The 21,018-nt window shown below is 43.5% G+C and overlaps 1 protein-coding gene across 2 annotated transcripts in view; it reads left to right on the top strand.

Moving 5' to 3' along the window:
• Nucleotides 1-21,018, top strand: part of TG (thyroglobulin) — a 191,930-nt gene that overhangs the window by 159,835 nt on the left and 11,077 nt on the right. For both annotated transcript variants that reach the window (XM_075920103.2, XM_075920102.2), the window contains 4 exons: nucleotides 3,490-3,654; nucleotides 4,497-4,664; nucleotides 12,438-12,619; nucleotides 17,049-17,156. In XM_075920103.2, the coding sequence (XP_075776218.2) occupies nucleotides 3,490-3,654; nucleotides 4,497-4,664; nucleotides 12,438-12,619; nucleotides 17,049-17,156 (623 nt within the window). The remainder of the gene's footprint in view (nucleotides 1-3,489; nucleotides 3,655-4,496; nucleotides 4,665-12,437; nucleotides 12,620-17,048; nucleotides 17,157-21,018) is intronic.

Here is a 21,018-nt window from a genome sequence, read left to right as displayed (position 1 = left end):
TACATTCCTACTCTTAATACCATTCCCAGAACAGAGGAAGAGCTCCAAAGCTTCTCTCTCACCAGCAGAGGTTAGTCCAATAATAGATATAACCTCACCCACATTGTCTCTCTAAGATTAAGGTGGGATACTCATGTGAAAGTGAGAGAGGGGGGAAGAAGAGGCGTTCTGGTGATCTGAGCTGTGGTGCAGTCTGTTACTCTGTATTACAAATCTGAACAAGCACAAATGCAGGAAGCCAGCATGAAGGCTTCTGTTCCTTGGTTACTCTGCATTGCAATCTAACACAATGGAATTCACACTACAGCAACTTGCCAGAAGGACATGATAGTCCTGATTAGCTGAGGTTCCTCCATGAGACTAGTTTGCTGGGAAAAGATTGTCACTCTTATTCCTTAAACTGCTTCAAAACAAAATCCTGCAGGGAGATAGACATGATGCGCTAAAACCATGCCCTGGCTGTCAGCCAAATTATTAATCTGTATCTCTTTATCCAGCTCCTACTTCGAAACACTCATCTTTGTAAAGAGCTGTGTGACTTCAGCCCCATTTCCCAGCCTGGGAGGGAACGCCCAGAGGCGGGCAGAAGTGATAGCAGTTTTAAGTGATTTTGGTACATAAGGCCAGACTTTCAGCTGGTTCCCTGTTTCTCTGCTCTGTGCTTCAGCTAGAGCAATCATGGGGCTGCTCTAACTTGCATTTACTGGCAACTGTAAGGGCCATCTGTTAACTGGGAGCAGCGGAAGTGTGATATTCATCCTCCCCATGCCTCCAGCGCCTCTCCAGAGTGCTGTTATATTCCCAGTGCAAGGGGCATAGGAACTTGGTATTCTGGTTCTACACTTGGTAAGCGCTCCTCCAAAAGTATGGGTTTCTCAGTCAGGGAAGTTCTGGACAGTCTCATCTTGCTTTGCCCTTCTCAGGCAATGCAGCAAGCTAGAGAATCTGGCCTGTCTGGCACCTTTTCTCCACTGACTTCAGAACAATTTGCAATCGTTACTGAATTATCTGCAAAATACCCACGTAAGGCTGGGATTGTTACACATGTAATTATTTGTCGAAGATCACCAAGATCAATGGCACAGCTGAGAATAGAATTCATGCCTCTTACTTCTCCTGGCCTGTTTCAACTCTTAGAGCAGGCCTACATTTGCCGGGAAACCAGTGGTATGGTGATCAATCCCATGAGGGTTGATCTAGAAAGTCTAGTACAGACCCGCTACATTGACTGCCAGTTGCTCTGTCATTGACTCTGGTAGTCCATTGGAATGAGGAACATAAGGGAAGTCAATGGGAGAGTTTCTTCCATCAACGCCCCAACAGTGGAGACCCCACAGCAATACAACCTCAGGTATGTCAATTCCAGCTACACTATTCATGTAGCGGGAGTAATGTACCTTCGGGCAACATCGACCCATGGTGTAGACCTGCCCATAGACTCTTTCTACAGTAACTACTTTGAGACCAGAAATTCTGCACTCTTGATAGTTTGACATGTTCTTTGCTTACATACAGCCTTCCTGTAATCTAACCCCAAACTAATGAATAAATAGCTGGACTGTCTTTCTAGGTCCCTAATGGTGGTTTTTCTTTTGACTTAACAAACGAAAAAAATCTTTAAGGGTATATCTACACTAGCTTGTTAATTCGAGCTAGGTGGGCAAATTAGCGAACTAGAGTTGCAAATGAAGCCTGGGATTTAAATATCCCGGGCTTTATTTGCATGTTCCCGTCCGGCCGCCATTTTTAAATGCTCCTTACTCTGAACAAACTGCCCACAGCTACATGCGGCAGTTTAAAGTTAATCCGAACTAAATCCTTGGTTCGGATTAACTGTTACTCCTTGTGGAATTAACATGAGGAGTAACAGTAATCCGAACTAAGGACTTAGTTCGGATTAACTTTAAACTGCTGTGTGTAGCCACGGGCAGTTCGTTCGGAGTAAGGGGGATTTAAAAATGGCGGGCAGACGTGAACATGCAAATAAAGCCTGAGATATTTAAATCCCAGGCTTCATTTGCAACTCCGGTTCCCTGATTTGCCTACCTAGCTCGAATTAACGAGCTAGTGTAGACATACCCTAAGGAGTATAGTAATAATGAGCTATCCAGGTGGCTAACTTGCAGGACTGGCTCAGCATATAAACAATAGTCCCTTTCTGATTATATATGCAAAGTGATCATCGCTTCAGGAATCAGACAGAATGCTTCATTACATACAGTCCATGTATATGCTTACTAGAAACAAAGAAATGGATCTGGATTTTTTAAGTGCTACTCATGGCTTCTCAGAGACCAAATATTTAAAAATACTTTGATTTTTTTTCTTTGCCTTCATTTTTGTGGGGGGGGGGGTTGAGTGTTTAGGTTTGTATTTAACTTGTGTTATATTTTTTAAAAAGCTAATCAGCAGAGGCAATCTGCTTCTCTGGGTTATTTTTTTTAAAGACGGAAGTGTATCTGAGCAATTATTATAGTAAACTGATCTAAATGTTTGGAAATTAGAATTGAGTCATTTTTAACCATGTCATTGCGTATTCCAGCACTGATGTTGTAGGTCAGATGCTATCAGGCAATGTTAACATACCTGCATTTTGAATAAGTGGCTTTTGTGGTTACTCAACGACATCATGACATCCTTTCCCAGTAAGCTGTTTTCCAAATACAGCCCCAGCTGTGACAGGCAAGGAGGGTGTTGGGGAGAGATTCTGAACATGGGATTGGAAGCCAGAAACTCAAGAGTTCTTGTTTGGGTAGTTCTTGTCTGAACTCTCTGGCTTTGGCAAGTGATTTAAATATTGATGCTATTCAGAAGAGCACTGTAATGTTCTATATGCTCTGTATCTCGATCATTTCCACATCAAGCTATAATGAACAAAGACGATTTCCCCCACTTCCCCCGTTAGTCCAACAAACTCATCCTCCTGGTCATGCCTCATCACTAGTGAGGAATCCAGATCATGCTCCCCTTACCATTGTTGGGCGTGCAGTTCTTACAGATATAAAAGACTAACTGGTATGAGAGTTAGCTTATAAGAACTTTGTGGGAGGCTCACGCCCACCTGTGCGTTTGCATACTGAAAGGAGAAGGGAGCACTGATCTTGGTTGCATCCTTTGCTTTTATAACACAAACGGAATAACCGGTAATACATGGCATTAGCTCAGTGAAAGTAGTGGCCATTGCTTAAACTACACTAACAGAGATTTGTGAGACCACAGTAATATGTATCACTCTCCATTAAAGGTTTCAAACTGCCATGAGATGGATTATTGTCCCATACTACAGAAGAGGAAACTGAAGCACAAATAAATTATGTGACTTGCCAAAGGTCTTACAAAAATATGTGGCAGAGATGAGACTAGCACCCAGGCCTGCTCTCTCCCTCCATTTTCCAAAGCAGTTATTTTTCTGCCAGCTTCTCACCATGCACCATGCACCAAGCACATATTGATAGGCTCAATTGACTTGGTGTCTGTTTTCTCTTTTAGGGAGGATCTGCTTTTTCTCCAGCTTCAGTGATTAGTGAGAAGAAAGCTCGAGACCAAGTGTCAGTTCTGGCTAATGAATTTGGATGCTCTTCATCCAGCAGTGAGGAAATTCTGTCCTGTCTCCGCCAGTTGCCTGCCAATGTGCTCAATGATGCACAGACGAGGGTGCGCCGTAGCAGTATACACGACTTTGTATTATGACTGAAATGTTAAACATGTACAGATGCTGGGCCAGATCCTTAGCTGGTGTAAAGTGGCATTGACTTCAGTGGTGTTATCCCCCGATGCCCACCAACTCAGGGCTTGGCATATTGATACTTATGACCCGATTCTCCTTTAAACTAAGGCTCATTTGCATTGCTTTGGCAGTGTAAATGTATCATGAAGTGAGTTTCAGTGATCTCTGTCAGGGAGGGGAATGGCCTTAACGTAGATGGGAATCAGACCCCTAGTTTCCATGAGTTTTCTGCAGAAGAGGAAGTGTGAAGAGATCATTGTGCTTTGCATTTAATGTAATGCTTATGAAATGTGTCATGCTAACAGGCCTGGCGGGTGGAGTCCTTCACATCCAGGTAAAGAAGAGGTATCAGCAATACCAGTTAGCCAGTCACAGTACAACACTGGGCCTCATCCCTTAGAGCTGCCCTCTTGGCTCCTCTACTGAGGTTAGTCAATGACTGCAAAGGTTCTGGTTCCTTTCTGTTGTGATTTTGGACTGTGTTCTGTGGGTTGTTAGACCATCCACTCAAATCATCATTTCAGGCAGACAGACAAATAAGTTGTGGTCAGATGGGAATGTCCCTAATCTGGCCCAGCTGCTCCCCGGTGGAAGGCCCTGCATCTCTTTAGCAGTCCCTTGGCCGGCCCATCTCTAGAACAGCACTTTTCCTATTTAATGTGAGTTTTACCATTAACTTCAAGGGCAACAGAGTCCAGTCAACACTGAGCACTTTTGAAAATCCTGATCATGATTGTACTGTACTATTCTTTGTTCCCTTTGACCACAGCTCCTAGCTATAAGTGGGCCATTTCAGTACTGGGGCCCTGTGGTTGATGGAGTCTACCTTCAGGAACCTCTCACAGCAGCCCTGAAGCGTCCTCGACTTACGAAGGTGGATCTGCTCATTGGAAGTGCTCAACAAGATGGGTTAATCAGCAGAGCCAAGGCAATTAAGGTAGGCAGAGATTTACTGTGCAAAAGAAGTACCTACTCTTACAGCATTTAAACAAAATATTTACAAAGAGGATCCGTGCTGGCAGGAGAGAGACTTTTTGGCTTTCATAATTCTTGAATTGGACTCAATACAAATATACCAAAGCATTGTCCTTCATAAAGTAGTCCTGTTTTGACTAGCCAGTGGAAATATATGTCCATTTATTCTGTTGCATAGAGACAGTCTGGTTTGTCCAGTGTACATGGCTGAGGGGCATTGCTGGCACCTGACAGCATATATCTTCTTAGTAGATGTGCAGGCGGATGAGCCTTTGATGGTGTGGCTGATGAGGTTAGGTTTGCTGATGGTTTCACTAGGGTAGATGTGTGGACAGAGTTGGCAACAGAATAAATGGACACGAATCAGACATCAAGAATAGTAACATACAAAAACTAAATAAAGAATATTTTAACCTCCCTGGATACACCGTTACAGACTTGCAAGTTGCCATTCTCAAGCAAAAAAACCCTGCAAAAACAGACTGCAACTTGAAACTGCTGAGTTGGCATTCATATGCAAATTTGATACCATCCCAAATGGGTCTGAATAGGAACTGGGAATGACTCATTACAATAAGTAATATTTCACTTCCCATCTTTTCACCTTCTTATCCACATCCACCCGGATTGAATTAGCTCTGATATGACACTGCCATCAGTTTCCCTACTATCTGTTTCTTTTTCTTTCCCGTCATGCCTCTGCAGAAATGAGTTGCAACTCATGAAAGCTTATGCCATAATAAACTAGTTAGTCTTTAAAGTGCCACCAGGCTCCTTGTTGTATTAACAAGGATATTTATTTGCATGAGCGGAAGCAGATTTGTTACTGGCTGGAATGCTTTATACCCTTATCCCCAGCGCAGTTGTCGGCGGCTCTATCAATGCTGGCACGCATACTCAGTTACTTGACCGGATATACACTCGTGCTTGTTCCCTATATCCATGCTGAATGGCCCCATCTGTTGTGCTGGACATGCATTTAACACTGTGTACATGTGCGTTCTCACATCCACACTGCCGCTGTTGTTACGAAATGTTAGCACTACCATTTCTGAGGTAATGTCCAGGCGTTCTGTGCATCAAAGGGGAACACTAGAGGAGTTGCTTTGGTGTGAGGTGTTGGGAAATGATGGGGCAGTACCAATGGCAGTTCCTGCTCATGCCTGCCCATGCTACAATGGATGGAAGACATGGAGTGGTGTGATGATGATACGGTTCTGCTCCTTATCATGGGCCAGACATTTATTCAGTGGAGTAGGTGATTACAAGATGCTGGATGGGACTTGGGAGGAACTTTCTAATGCATCAAAGATGGCTGACCTGGAGGATGAATGACAAGTAAATGCTAATGCTTGTGTTGCCCTGGCTGTCTGTGGGTAGACTGAGAGGCTTTGTCTACACTGGCGGGTTGTTGCACAAGAATTGCCGTTCTTCTGCAGAGCGTCCACACTGCCCGCCTGCTCTTGCAGAAGAAGATTCACAGTAAAGTGTGATAAGAGAGGGATTCTTGCACAAGAGCTACACTCTTTTCTAACAAGTGTAAGCCCTCTTGCACAAGAGCTCTTGCTCAAGAGGGCAGTGTGGACACGTGGCAGGGGTTTCTTGCGCAAGAAAGCCCTGTGGCTAAAATGGCCATCAGAGCTTTCTTGCACAATAGGGCATCCACACTGCCTTGGATGCTCTTGTGCAAAAACACATTGCAATGTGGACATGTTCTTGGGCAAGAGTTCTTGCACAAGAACCCTTGCGCAAGAACCCCCAGTGTAGACATAGCCCTTGTGTGCAGCAGAACACATGTTGATTTGGAAACCTGGGATAATGTGCAGCAACTTCAGAATTCCAAATGAGGAAACCAAACACTTCATGAAGCGGTGTGAGAAACTTTTACTGAACTTCCAGTGAGAACACTCAACTCCAGAAAGAGAGTGGTTATCGTAATGTGGAAGTTGGCAACACCAACTGTAGTTTCACTGTGAACCATTTCAGGGCTGGAAAACCCACTCCCAGGGCTGTGGTTGTGCAGATTTGAGGCTTTTAACATGGCACTACCCACAAATGGCTGCCAAAAGAAAAGTTCCAGAAATAATAGCTCACTTTGAGAAGATGGGCCTTCCAAATGCAGGGGCCATCAATGGCATCTGTGTCCCAGTACTTGCTCCCCAAAAGGGGCAAGTGATTGTGAACAGAAATGGTTACTATTCACTCATTGTACAAGGCTTAGTGGACCACAGAAGCAGATTTGTGAATACCAGCATGGGAAATACTGGAAAGGTTCACAGCACTGTGGTTCTGAGGAGATGGCACTTGAAGGGGCAAGAAGGTATTCTGTTTCCCAGAAACAATATAGTTCTCTATAGTGTATCTGTGCCAGCTTTTTGGGCAATTCTGCTCCTAACTTGGCTCTCAAAACCATACCCCAGCATCAATGACCCTGAAAGAAAGGAATTCAGTTACAAAATCAGTAGGTGTAGAAGAGTCATGGAGTGTGTAGTTGGTGGGCTGAAATCTTATCAGAGCCTATGCCTCTCCCCCTTCTCAGCCGCTGCCAATCTGGTTGCCAATGTGGCAAATGCTTTTCATATACAGGCTTAAACTGCAGCAAGGGAGGTTTGGGTTGGACATTAGGAAAAACTTCCTAACTGTCAGGGTGGTTAAATGCTGGAATAAGTTGCCTAGGGAGGTTGTGGAATCCCCATCGCTGGAGATATTTAAGAACAGGTTACACCGGTCAGGGATAGTCTAGATGGTGCTGGGTCCTGCCATGAGGGCAGGGGACTGGACTCAATGACCTCTCGAGGTCCCTTCCAGTTCTAGTGTTCTATGCTTCTATGAATCATGGTCTGCTGCACACTCCCTAACATCTGGGAGGGCAAAGGGAGGGTTTCCATCCAGAATGTGCCCAGCACAAGTCTGGTTTTCCAACCTTGTACAGGCATCTGGATCCCACCCACATGTACACCAGCCAGGGGCATCATGGATTCCAAATGTGCTCACTTCTTGGCACAGCCTCGAGGCAGAGGTGTCCTGATACCATTAGAGCCTGCAAATCCACAGATACCCACTTTACATCCATGTGTCATTTTTTCAGATCAGATGCATATACTAGCTTTCTATTCATGCAGGGCACTAGGTACCTTCACAGCTAGTGCAACTGCTGGAAAAGCTTTGAGAGGGTTTTAGCTGTTCCTTCCTGTGACTATTCACACATGAATGATCATTATAACAAGGCACCTCCACTGGTTTCACACCTTTTGGTTTGGACTTGTGCTGTGAGGGTGGTGGCCCAAATGATCATGTGGATATTGTGCAATACTTTTGTTCTAACTTCACACTACCCTACAAACCTTTATAAACAACAAGAAGTCCTGTGGCATCTTACAGACTAACAGATTTATTGGAGCATCAGCTTTCGTGGGCAAAGACCCACTTCGTCAGATGCATGTAGTGGAAATTTCATGGGCAAAGATCCATTTCATCAGATACATGTAGTGGAATTTTTAGTGGAAAGCTGATGCTCCAAGAAATCTGTTAGTCTATAAGGTGCCACAAGACTTCTCATTATTTATGCAGATTCAGACTAACACGGCTATCCCTCTGATACTTGTCTAAAAACCTTTGTTATTGTAAACACTTAATCTGGAACAATAAAAAGCAGTTCTGTGTCATTTTAGGTTTTGTCTACACTACAGCTTGTGCCGGAAGAGGCAATGCAAATAAAGCACTGATTAGCATTTAGTTGCGTTTCATTTGCATAATCTATTCCGAGTCATTTTTGCTCAAGAGGCTTTTGTGCAAACACAACCAGCGTGGCCATGTCTGTTTTGTGCAAAAACCCCTTTTTGTGCAAGATCCTTATGCCTCCCCAGGGAAATGTCCACACTACATGTTTTTGTGCAAACACCTCTTGCGCAAAAACCGCTTGGAATAGATTATGCAAATGAAGCATGACAAAATGCTAATCAGTGCTTCATTTGCATTGCCTCGTCCAGCACAAGTCACATGTAGACGTAGCCTTAGAGAGTGACATGAGCTTTGTATCATGAGCTTTCCTGGGTACAACCAAACTTTCATCAATGTTTGTTTTGCAGGGGGCAGGGCAGTATCTGTTACTTACATTATATTTTGTTTTTCTACATGGGAACCAAGCCATAATGAAATGTATCTGCCCATTTTCTGGGTTAGCGGCCAGGTGACTGAGGGTAATACCTTTTATTGGACCAACATCTGTTTGTGATTACATCACTCACCTTGTCTTTCTGAATTCCTGGAGTGGCTGCATTAGCACTATATATAATCTCTGTGTCGTGAGTTCTTAGAACTAGCAGTCCTTTCTTGCAAGCACATAAGTCTAACGGCACTTTCCCCATCCCTCCCATGATGGGTTGCAGGTAAAGGAGGCTGGTGATGCTCAGCCTCCCAAAACCTCTGCTAATGCTCCCTCTTGCAGCACTGGGGCTGGACCATGGCAGGGCTCAGAACTCTTCCCGATTGCTTTGGGCACTGGTGGGCCAGCTGGAATTCAGGGCTGCTCTGGGCACTGTTTGGGGATGTGTGGTGGATAAGATAGTGAGATTGGGTGGCATGTGAAGGAAGAATGGGGAGGGACCTTAGGCTGAAAGAGTAGGGCAGGGGGCTAACCTCTGAACAGGGGGCGCAGGTGCTGCCCATGCTTTCCACATACCCTTGGGATTTCAGCTATTTCTTAACCTGGAGCTTGTCTTCATACACAGTGCAGCTCAGCTGCACACTGTGAATTACTGCTTTAGTGAATCACCACTATGCTGAAGGGAAAGCTTTCCCATGAGATAGGTAATCGCTGGGATTACGAGGCACTCAAAACATCCCTCAGGGATGTGAAAATCCACAGCTCTGAGCAGGGGCATGTGGGGGAACAGCAGAAGGTGTGCAATGATATTTCTTTTCATTGTGACAATGTGATGTGCAGAGTTAGCTCTTCATACTTATGTCTGTCAGTGTGTGGGGGGGGGGGGGAACCCACATCCCTGAGTGACTTATGCTGACCTAACCCCCATTGTACATGCAGCAAGGCTGGATGCTTCCAGCCGTGTAGCTGTTGTCGCTCGCAGGGATGTAAGATGCCTCTACACTGCAGGGTTATGCCAGCCGAGTTACAGCAGCACGCTAGTATAGTTCCAACAGACATACCCTCAGATTAGATGCCCTAAGGTCCTTTCTGGCCTTAATGCCGAATGCATGTTGTATGTGTATAGAACGTAATAGATAGCACATGGATAGCAAGGAGGGATGTGTAGCCACTGTGGGAGTTTGGACTCTGTGTGGTTGGTGGACTAAAGTTTTGGCTTTTCTCTTTTCTCTGCCAGTACACCCACCCTAGTACAGACCCAGGCTGTCATGTACAGCCAGGAGCCAGTGGGAGGTAGGGTGGATGGAAAGAAAGGGTAGCACTATTATGCATTTATTCCATGTATGCTGTCTGATCTGTGCAGGTGGTCCCGTACACTCACCACATCCCACTGCAGTCAGTGGGGTTTTTCAAGAGCACAGGAGCAGCTCACCTGCATGGAACACGTTGCAGGAGTCTGTAATTATAATGGCAGTGGGGGGGTGGGGGAACCTGCTATGAAGCTCAGTCTGTGATAAGAATTGACTCTCTAATTCCCACTCTTTATTTCATCTCTTCGCTAAGCAGATCTAAGACCTGCGTAGCAGAGATCTTGCCAATAACAGGGCTGTGCTGAGCGGCCAGCAAGTTTTCTTAATAGTTTCCTGTAAAGAATTTAGTCACAAGCCATTTGAAAGACAAAAATCACTATGAACACTGGTTTCCATTATCCCTTCTTTGAAGGTTAATTCTTAATACAATTGTAACACTGGATGGGTACCATTTAGCCTTACAGAAGATCTGATGGTTTGCTTCTACCATATGCTACTCAAGTGCTAAGAAGTCTGAGGGGTAGTTGTGTTAGCCTGTAACTTTTTAAAAAAATTAGTAGTTCTGTAGCACCTCGAGAGACTGACTAACTATATATAAAAACATTTTTTGTTAGTCTCTAAGGTGCTGCAGGACTATTCGTTGCTTAAGTTTTTCAATTACAGACTAACACAGCTACTCCTCTGTGACTATATATAAATAGTGATGAGTGGAGAAAGAATCAGTTTAGGTGCTTTATAAAATACTTGGCCAAATTCACTGTAATGCTAGTGTGATCTCTGGGTGGGCTAGGGTTCTCTTCATTGCCCTTCTCCAGTACAAAAAAGCAAAAACCCCAACTCCCATGTTTTGTCCCATCACCTGCTATAATCTATAAGCTCTTCAGGTCTCATGATAACAGTCATTTAAAATATTCCTGGAAAGAACACCAGAATGAATAGTAAAGACCATCCTATGATGGCAACAAGGGATAGATTTTTTTACTTCAGACCATTTTCCCCCTCTCTAATTTCTCTGTATCTATTGGAAAAGAAATGATTCCTTCTGCAACTTTTGGTACATTTTGTGCAGGGTGGTGGAAAGATTTTTGAGCTCTTTGATGAGAACCAGATGCAGGCCAACAAAATAATATATTCAGTATAAGGACCTATAATAATGTGACTGAACAGACTTAGATCTCTTTTGTTTCAGGAAGGCTAGCCACGATGATAAAGACAGATGCTTGGATATTTCTATCTGGAATGTTTTAAAGTGATCTTACCAAAGTTCAGCCCCTGTGCACCCGTGCAAGTGTCTCTTGCGGACAGGAGCTCTTGCTTCAGGTTTTTCAGAGAAGTCTCTTTGTTTCCAGACTTGGGATAAATGCTGCTATTTTAAAACAGAACGTGAAAGATCTCAAGGGATAAAACATCTTCAAATGAGATGTCAAAAACCTGCAGGACTTATTAGTTTGATCAAGCACAGGGGCAGGAAACTGGGTATGGTATAAGACAACTCTCTGCATGCCGCTCCCTGGATTCCCAGTGGAAAAGAAGTCCTTTTTTTCCAAAACCTTGTCTCTTACACCTATGATCATATGTGTATACTCTCTGGCTACATCTACACTACGAGTTTTCTCGGCAAAAAATATGCAAATGAGGGACTCATTTGCATGAGTCATGATCTCATTTGCATATTTTCTGCCAGTCCAGTTTTGCGCTGGGGTTTTTGCACAAAAACAAGCAGTGTAGATGTTTTCTTTTTGCACAAAACCCCCCTTTCCCACAAGATCCTTATGCCCGCAAAAAGAGCGGCCTTCCCTCTTATTCCATAACAACCTACTTTACTTAAGAGCCTTTGGTGAGGATTGTGAAGGTTGCATCATTTTACACCTATGCAGATCTCGGGGATTCGTGGGGAAGGGATTTTCCCTCTATCCTGGAACAGTCTCTCAATCTTGCAGTATAACCCCTAGTTCAGCTGCACTGCTAATGGGTAGGTTCCCCTCTGCCTGCTTAGTAGTAGCCATGAAGAGGGCTCAAAAAGAGATAATGCTCCAAACTGACTCATTTCCTGCATGGATTTCCAGATGCAGATCTAAGGCCTGTGCATCAGAGAGCAGCATCTTCATACTGTACCCTTGCCATAAGCCCCCACAGAGCCCCAGCAGAGAGGTAACAGGGCATGTAGACAGTACTTTGCCTTCCATGGGAATTCAGAGATCAGCATGAAGATGGCTGTCTTCCCGTGTGATTTTGCAGAGGGTGGTTTAAGTCTATGAACCGTACAGTCTATGGAATGTTAAACTTTTGTTTTTAAACAAGACCGTGATTTTGCTCTTAGAAATTTGAAGAGCGTCAAGGAAGAGCCAATAGCAAAACAGCCTTTTATCAAGCTCTGCAGAATTCCCTCGGGGGAGAGGACTCCAATTCCTTCATAGAAGATGCAGCTACCTGGTACTATTCCCTCCAGCACTCGACTGCCGATTATGCCTCTTTTTCCCGGGCTTTGGAGAATGCCACACGGTAAGAAATTCATCTGAGTATTCTGTTGTGGGATTGGGGGTTAAACAGGCATCGTTGTCAAATATTCATTCAGAGAATGTGCTGGTGAAGGGCCTTACAAGCACATGCATAGAGAGGTGGAAAATGGGAGATTGTAGGATCAGGTTGACAGTAGGATAGCCTGTTTGGGGTTCTTCCTTTTCCTTTTATTTATTTTAAAACTTCTAATAGCCATGTGCTGGTAGCAAGAGGAGGAAGTGAAATGGCTTCAGTGTCTTTTTGAAAATGGGTTTTCCATATCAAGTGCATTTTGAACTAAAAAAAAAAAATACTGAGACCAAAAAGGTTACTCCAACAGTATTTGTCTAGGTACCTTTTGCTATTAAAGATAACTTGGTTGAAAAAAGAGATTTTCTCACCCAAGATCAATTTCTGCCTGATCCTCATAACAGTTCTTAGGCCACATTTTTCAAAGATAAGTGACTAAAGTTAGCCAACAGCATGCACAATTAGATACCTTTATAACAGGTATGATTTTCAGAAGTTCTGAGCACCTTACAGTAGCCCTTGAAAAAAACTAGACACAGTCAAACACTTGCAAACTGGTAACTTTTATTTAAGGGGCTGAGGATGAATTTAGATGCCTACTACATTCAGAGAGTCAGATGTTGGCCTTTGCACTCATATGTATGTCATCAAAGTGAGAAGAGATAGCGTATCCCATCTGCCAAGCTCTCCACAAATGGCTCTACTATGGGAAACAATGGGACCTGCATTGATGAAATACTTGCCAGTTGTGGACATTAATTATCACACCACTTCTATGTACTATTGCTCCTATTTTGCGGACAGTGAAACTAAGGCAGCATTTGAGCTTGACACTTCATTTCCTGGCACCTTGTACAGTCATTTATACCAGTGCACAGTAACTATAAAATGCCAGTCTCCTAGATTAGAGCACTAATTACGGTACTTCCTGGCTCCCTCCGTGCACCTTTTACTCCACTGTACTCATGCAAAGGTGGCTAAAATCTGACCCTTCATGTTTAATTGCAATAGATTAGAAAACCTTTGTCTTTGCAAAAACTTCCCTGTGCTGTCTTTGGTTAGCATACAAAGTTTGTTGTAAAGGTTTCTCCTTATTCCCAAGTAGATGTATTTAGCCATGGGTTAGTTTGACTTGCTGAGCTCTCTCATTGTGAAGACAAGGCTTTTTTATGCTTGCTTTTATAAGGAGCCTTTGCAGCTGCAGTCTTCTGGTTTCCAGTGTCTGTGCTACATAGTATGGTACTCTGCTTGTGCCACTCTGCATAACACCGGAGGCATGCTTTTCTTTCCACTAGCTTGTCCACCTTCATTGACCTTGCAGACCACTCCCTCGAGAGAGGGCACCGAAAGTGAGCCAAGCTTAATTTAGAAAATCTGATCCAAGAAACCAACGCCTGAATGTGTTTGAATTGGCCTGGTGTGTCTGTGCATTGAGGGGTAGGAGAAAACAAGCAAGAAGCAGATGGCAGGCTACAGTTTGCTCCTTGAAATGATAGCTGTTGGGTGGTGGTGTTTTTTTTAAAGCAAGAATACCACTATGTTTTCCTTCCATGTCTGTTGATCTGTCTGTCATATTTATGGGGTGCTTGTCATTGCAGTATCTACATACAACATATTCCAGTATGGATTCTAATAGTAAAATCCTCAAAAACGTGGGGAGAATTACGATAACTTGCGGGAATGCAGTATGGACATTCCACTATATGTAACTTTGCCCCTCACAAGAAGCACCACTTCTCATGCCATCCGATGGTTACCTCAGCAAGGAGCCATTATAGTGATCAAACTTGGCACTTCTGTTGCATCTTTCATATGAGGGCCTGCCTCAAACACTAAACAAACCCCAGAGCATTCCTTGGGGAGTGGGTATTATTACCCATGTTTCATAGGCACTGACTTCTCTTCTTGCCAGAAGTTGCTCGACTCCCCCCCTCCCCCCAACAGGTCCCAACCCCGCTTCATCCCTGCCCCCAATCCACCTCTTCCTCACCACCTCCCCTGAGCACACCTTGTCCTCACCTCTCTCGCTTCTGCCAGAACTTGAACATCACAAATCAGCTGTTTGTGGCACTCTAGAGGGAGGTGGAGGAGTTGGTAAGCATAGAGTTGCCAGCATACAGGGGAGGGAGGAGAAGGAAGAGAGCTTGGGACCAATGGGTGCTGTGCACCCACTAATTTTTTCTCTGTGGGTGCTCCAGTCATGGGCATCAACTCTGTGTATGCTCCATGCCACATTTATCAGGTGGGTAAATTTTGATTCACAGAGATAAGTGAGTTGTGCAAGATCCTGTAAAAGAACCCAGGTCATCAAAATTCAACTGTTTTTCTAACCACTAGACAACATTTCCACCTTAACATTTACTGCAGGCTACAGCAAACATTCAGAGTGGGAAGGTGGTGACATGTACCTTATAAATATTGAAGATGGCTAGATAGGGGAAAAGGGTTTTAAAAATAATTAAGTAAACATTTAAACCCAGGCTAGTTTCATGTAATGGAGCTATAATTTTCTGTCCTGTGTTAGTGGGGGCATAACCCTTTAAGCTACTTTCTCATGGTTTAAATTGTAGCCCATGTGCCCTATGATTTAAGAGTATTTCTAAGTTTGTTAATTTTAATTTGCTTTGTCATGATTCTTAAAGATTTTTGTCCAGGTTTAACTCCTTTCCCTGCGCCTCTCACAGAATTTAGTTTTTAATGGTCAGTTGTTTTCAGGATCTTCCTCTAGAACAGCGGTTCCCAACCTTTTCCAGATGGGGACCCATTCTGACAATTCAGGAACACTTGGTGACCCAAGGCAATTCAATGGGGGGAAGAGAAGGGACAGAACCACCTGAGGAGACACCTGGCAACACTTTTGAAATGTAATGACGACCCAAACTTGGGTCCCGACCCATAAGTTAGGAAACCCTGCTCTAGAACTAGTGTTCATATAGTGGGGTAGCTTCTGATATTTCAAAGCCCATCCACTCTGATAAAATCTCATGCTTACAGATTAGGAAGAAGAGTGGTTTTTGTTTTTAATGGGTGTGCCTATTGCAACTCTTAAAGAGGGCTGTGGTCAGTCAGACCATGTCTTTATGATCTCTGAGCTGAGGTTTTTTGAACTGAAAATAAATTCTGGTGAACTAATTTATCTACCTTTGAGAGGGGTCATATAGTTGAAATGCTTAAATATAGAAATGAATTGTTGTCTTCCTCTCACGTTATTCTTTCCCCTCTGCTCACTTATGGTAGTTCCTGTAAAAGCTCTGTGTACCAGCAAGAGTAGCACATTCACTGCAAAGAACAAGAATTGACATCTCTGACTTTCATACCAGAGAGAGAGAGAGAGAGCGCTGAATATACACACAAACACACACACACAGATACTGTCTTGTGTGAAGTCTTTGTGTGTGTGATATAATGCAAGTTTGTAGGAGTGATTTCTATTGGATAAATTCCCAAGCCACATACATTAAATGTGTCAGGCAACTGGAATCACTTTATCTTTACTCTGCCCATGAAGCCATCTCCCTTAGATAACTGCTCATTCTATTGCATATCCCCAAGCAGTGTCAAATGGCCAGGCCCTCCAACAGAAGGTGGGGCAAAAGGGGCAATTGCCCCAGCACCCAATGATTCAAGAGTCCAGGACTCCCAGTTGCTGCCATCACCGCTAATGTGGCAGCAGCCATGATGAGAGCCCTGGGCCCTTTAAATTGCTGCTGGAGCCCTGCATGGCGTGGGGGAGGCATGGTGCCTTCTGGGTGGCACTGAGGGCTACCTGGGGGGAGCTAGCCCCAGCCTTGTCTCTTCTGCCCAAGACCTCACCCCTTCTGGGGACACAGAGCTGCCCTGCCTTGCCTGGGGGCCTGACAAGTCTGTTGGCCCTACTGCAAACGGGAGGTTTTTTAAGACACCCCAAACCAATTTTCCTTTCCTTCTCCCAAGCACAGAAATTCCTTCCCAATTACATAGATCCAAGATACAGAATGGGAGATATTCAGCCTTAATCCATGAGCTGTTTAAGTGCTCTCACAAAATGTCACTCCATACCTGTTTTGCAACTTACTGGAGTAAGAAGTAGGAGATCTATAACATTAGCAGTCCAAGAGTCAATGAGACAATGCTTCCTTGGCCGGCAAGCTCCTGAGGTATCAAATTTTAAATATGCAACATTATTTTGCATGGAAAAGAATGATTGTAGAGCATAATTGTTAGAGTTTTCTAACCAATGCTGACTGTCATTGCCCTCTCCTTCTCCCGTAGAGCATGGGTGTAGGGAGTGTCCACTGGGGAGGGAAGCAGAAGGAATTCTGGGAGAGCAGAGAAGCCAGCTGTTAAAAATAGATTAAAGTCTTTTCTGGGTACATCATAATTGTTTCCCTATGAGAATGTTCTCTTCTTTGTGCCTTTTCAGTGACCACTTTATCACCTGTCCCATTATCAGCATGGCTAAGCACTGGGCTGACCACTCCAGAGGGAATGTCTTCATGTACCATGTGCCTGAGAGCGCCTCTCTGAGCAGGTGAGGAGATCTGTCCTACCTTGTTCTTTAGGTGGGGAGTTTGTGAAACCAAAACCAGAATGGTCTGGTCTGATCTTATCTCTGCTCTTCACTGAACAAGTCATTGGGCCAGCTTTCTCTTCTTTGCATGGTATTGAGCACAAGTCATCCATGGCTAATAGGGTTGTTTTTTTTAAGGGAGATGATTATTGATAAAGCACAAAAAGGAGAGGGGAGGCTTTTTGAAATGTGCACAGCACTGATTTAACTCCACTCCTGTCTGAAGTCACTGGAGTTTTACCATTGGCCGTTTGCCCAATGATGAGCAGAGTAAGGATGACTTTCTGCCGAGCGAGAATGGATGATCAGGTGAATGCACTGAACTGGGACTCAGGAGATCAGGCTTCGTTTTCCAGCTCTGCAACATATTGCCTGTGTGACCTCAGCCAGGTCACTGTGCCACACTCTGGGCCCTGAACCAGTCCATGTTCCCCTCTCTGGTGGCATTTACAGGCCATAAAGGAACTGCAGTGGCCCCTGGAAATGTCCCTAGTGCTGGAGCACCATAGGACTCATTCTGGGTTGCAGAGCAGCCCCTACACAGCTGTGGCAAGACTGCCCTATTTTAGAGCAGCCTTTGGGGATGCTCTAATTTAACCTGGATTTGCATTAGTTGCTATAGAGCAAGCAGAACCTGGGTTGTGTGATGGTGTCTTAAAGCCATCTTGGTATCACAGCTCTGCCTTCTGAGAGTTCTCTGAGAAAGTTACTCATATACATGAGTATTTACAAGATCAGTACGTATGCCAAACATGCATGACCTTAGCATTAAAGGGTTCCTTTTTGTTACTGGAGAGGGTGACCACCACATTATGTGGTGAAGCAGCTTTTCAAGTTTTACAAGAAAGAGTCAAAAGTTTTACAAGAAGGAGTTAAAACTCCAGCTAGAAACAGCGCCTCAATTTATTAAAGGTTTTGATAAGTACTGAAGCCCAAACACCCGGGTCTACTGGGCTGAAAGTATCCTCTTCCACAGGGGATAACTACAGATTATGAAGGGTAATCAGCTTGTACTTATTTTATCTGAAGATTTTCAAACTGTTGAAACATATCCCTTCAGAGAAGTCAAGGTTGGGCAGCCTTTTTTCCAGCTGGTGGTTGGGGCATTTCATTGTCATGAAAAGCACCCTGATGCATTGACTTCTGATCCTGGTTCCTTCTTTCCTAGGCCAGAAGTGTCACAGTCAGTAAAGGCAACACCTTGCATCACTGCTGCTAACGACCAAAGCACTTAAGCAGATTCTTACTCTTAAGCACACACTTATAGGAAATTCTTAAATTGGGACCATAGTGTTTCTACAGCAATTATCTCTCTGTGTCCTCCAATTGCCTGGACCAGTAGTGTCTTTTCAGATTTATGGCATTGTGGCTAGACTAGAGCTTTCTCTTTCCCCAGTATCTCCCTGAAGAGATGGGAGAGATGAGTGGGTAGAAGTTTTGTTTTGATGGGTCAGGAGGGCATATAGCTGAAGTTGGGCTACAAACTGTGAATAATTTTGTTCCTGATTACATATTTTCCATACATCTCTAAATACATTTTATAGGTATATTTTTCACACCAGCTTTACTTCTAATCATGAGAGTTCAGTTTTGAACCTGTGTCTAGATTTTACAACTTGAGCCCATCTCTAGTATATGAAAAAGAGAAACGGAAACTGCATAATACAATTCAGCTTTGAGTTGTGGAGTGTTTTGTACAAGCTGTAGTAATTTCACGTGTAAGAGAGGAAGGATGGAGCAGTGGGTAGGAGCTTCCCTGTGACTAGGTTTGATTCCCTGCTCTACCATAGGCTTCGTCTATGATGTTGGGCAAAGTCACTTAGCCTCTCTGTGTCACAGTTCCATTCTCCACGTGTAAAATGTAGATTATTGCATGTCCCTACCTCACAGAAGTGTTGTAAGGATAAACACACTGAACTTTGTCATCTGCTCAGGTACTGCAATACTGGGGACCATGTAAGTACCAAGACTCATAGATAGCAGTAATCATCATACAGTGAAGATGGCTGTTCCCAAACAGGGAGCTGCAAGTATAATGATCCCTGCATGTCTTCTAGTCCCTACTCTATCATAGAATCAACACTCTGGGTCCTGCTGCATATGCCTTGATACTTTACACATATTCGTGTGAATATCACACAGTCTAACATGTTGCAAGTTCTTTGTGTACGGGCCACTGTAACATGCAGTGTAGTGTATCCGTGTCAGTCCCAAGCTACTGTATTAGAGAGACAAGGTAGGTGAGGTAATACCTTTTATTGGACCAATAAAAGATATCATTTGGGCCCCTGTAAGTCATTTGAGCTCTCAAAACTTTTGTTAACTAATAACTGCAGAAGGTTAGAGACAGTCATATATAGAGATGACGGTAAAAAGAGAATTTTGTCTTGAATTAGAATGTTTTTGATAAATCTATATGCACACACATCGTGTGTGCTATATGTATGCAAGCACGTGGATATAAATGGAAAGAACAGTTGACACTATTTATTATATATGTGGAAAATTACAGAAAACCATTAGCTGGGGATTCTCAAGTAACAAAATGGAACTTGCAGAGGGTGAACTAATATCACTATCCATATGGTAAAATTCTCTCAGCTTGGCGTAACACTGTGTCTGTTTTAGTCTTCAGTTTCTATTTGAGTAAGGAATACAGTGCATAGCCAACTCCTACATTAATGATCTGCAGCAAAAATATAGAACACAGATGCCTTTTTTCCCCCTCTCTTTGCAAAAGACAGAAGGCCTCAGAGTAAACATTGGTTCTAAACAATGTGGTAAGAATGTGACTGCTGAGCACTAGTTGTGCTTGGAGTGTAGAAATTTAACTTTAGTTACAGTAAGAAAAATGGAGACAGGATCAATACATTGTGACAGCAACAATTCTGCTTGTTTGGTTTTGGTATATAGTACTGACAACAACAAAGAAGCTATTCCTTAACTCTATAGGCTGTTTCTGTATAGCCTCAGATGTGATCAGCCTCGTTGAAGATTCATTAAGTGACTCTGCTCTCATTGACTTATTACTATAGCAACATTTCAGTATGATTTGAAGACTCGCTCTACAACCATAGGTGCTGTCTTTCAGATAATATAGAAAAATCCTTCTCACTGAAAGGGCCAGATAATGAGCTGGTGTTAATCAATGTATGCTCATTAAAGTCAGTAGAGGTACATTGATTTATGCTAGTTGAGGAGCTGTCTCACAGGCTGTAAAATTTCCACGGTAGATCTCACAAGAGTGATTGTTGTTAACCTTGATGTCCTGCCCACTTTCCTGTGTCAGTAAAAGCATCCTGCTTACTTTCTTGTAACTTCGGTTGGGGTGCTGTGTTCACTTCTGTACTGTTGAACTGCTGCCACAACCGCAGAGTTGGCTGCATGTCAGTAGCAGGAGATAGGATTCCCATAAATCAAAGGGATGAGAAGAGTTCTTTGTGCAAATCCAGTTTATATGTGAATCCACTCAGAAATGAAATATGTTAATTTTTCTGATTACTAAGAATAATACAAATATTGGCTATAAAACGTATTAATAATATGGCAGAATAAAAATTGACATTCTACCTTTATACTTTAAGTAATGTATGTATGATCCCAGTCAGAGCCACTATGATAATCTCATGTGACCTGCTGCATAACAGACCCAGAGAACCTCAGCCTTATTTTTATTCAGTTGCGCTCAGCAGCCTATCATGTGAAGGCCCCTTGTGTTAGGTGCTGTACAAGGAAATTGCTTCTAAGACCTTATTTATCTACAAGACAAGGCCTATCCCGTGGATGAGACAAATGAGTGGATTAAGATGGTGGGCTGGGAGGA

Source organism: Pelodiscus sinensis, chromosome 2 (genome assembly GCF_052426305.1).
Source record: "Pelodiscus sinensis isolate ZL-2025 chromosome 2, ASM5242630v1, whole genome shotgun sequence".
Classification (NCBI taxonomy): domain Eukaryota; kingdom Metazoa; phylum Chordata; order Testudines; family Trionychidae; genus Pelodiscus; species Pelodiscus sinensis.
The sequence above is the reverse complement of the archived record's forward strand: the minus strand, read 5'-3'. Positions and strand labels throughout refer to the sequence as shown.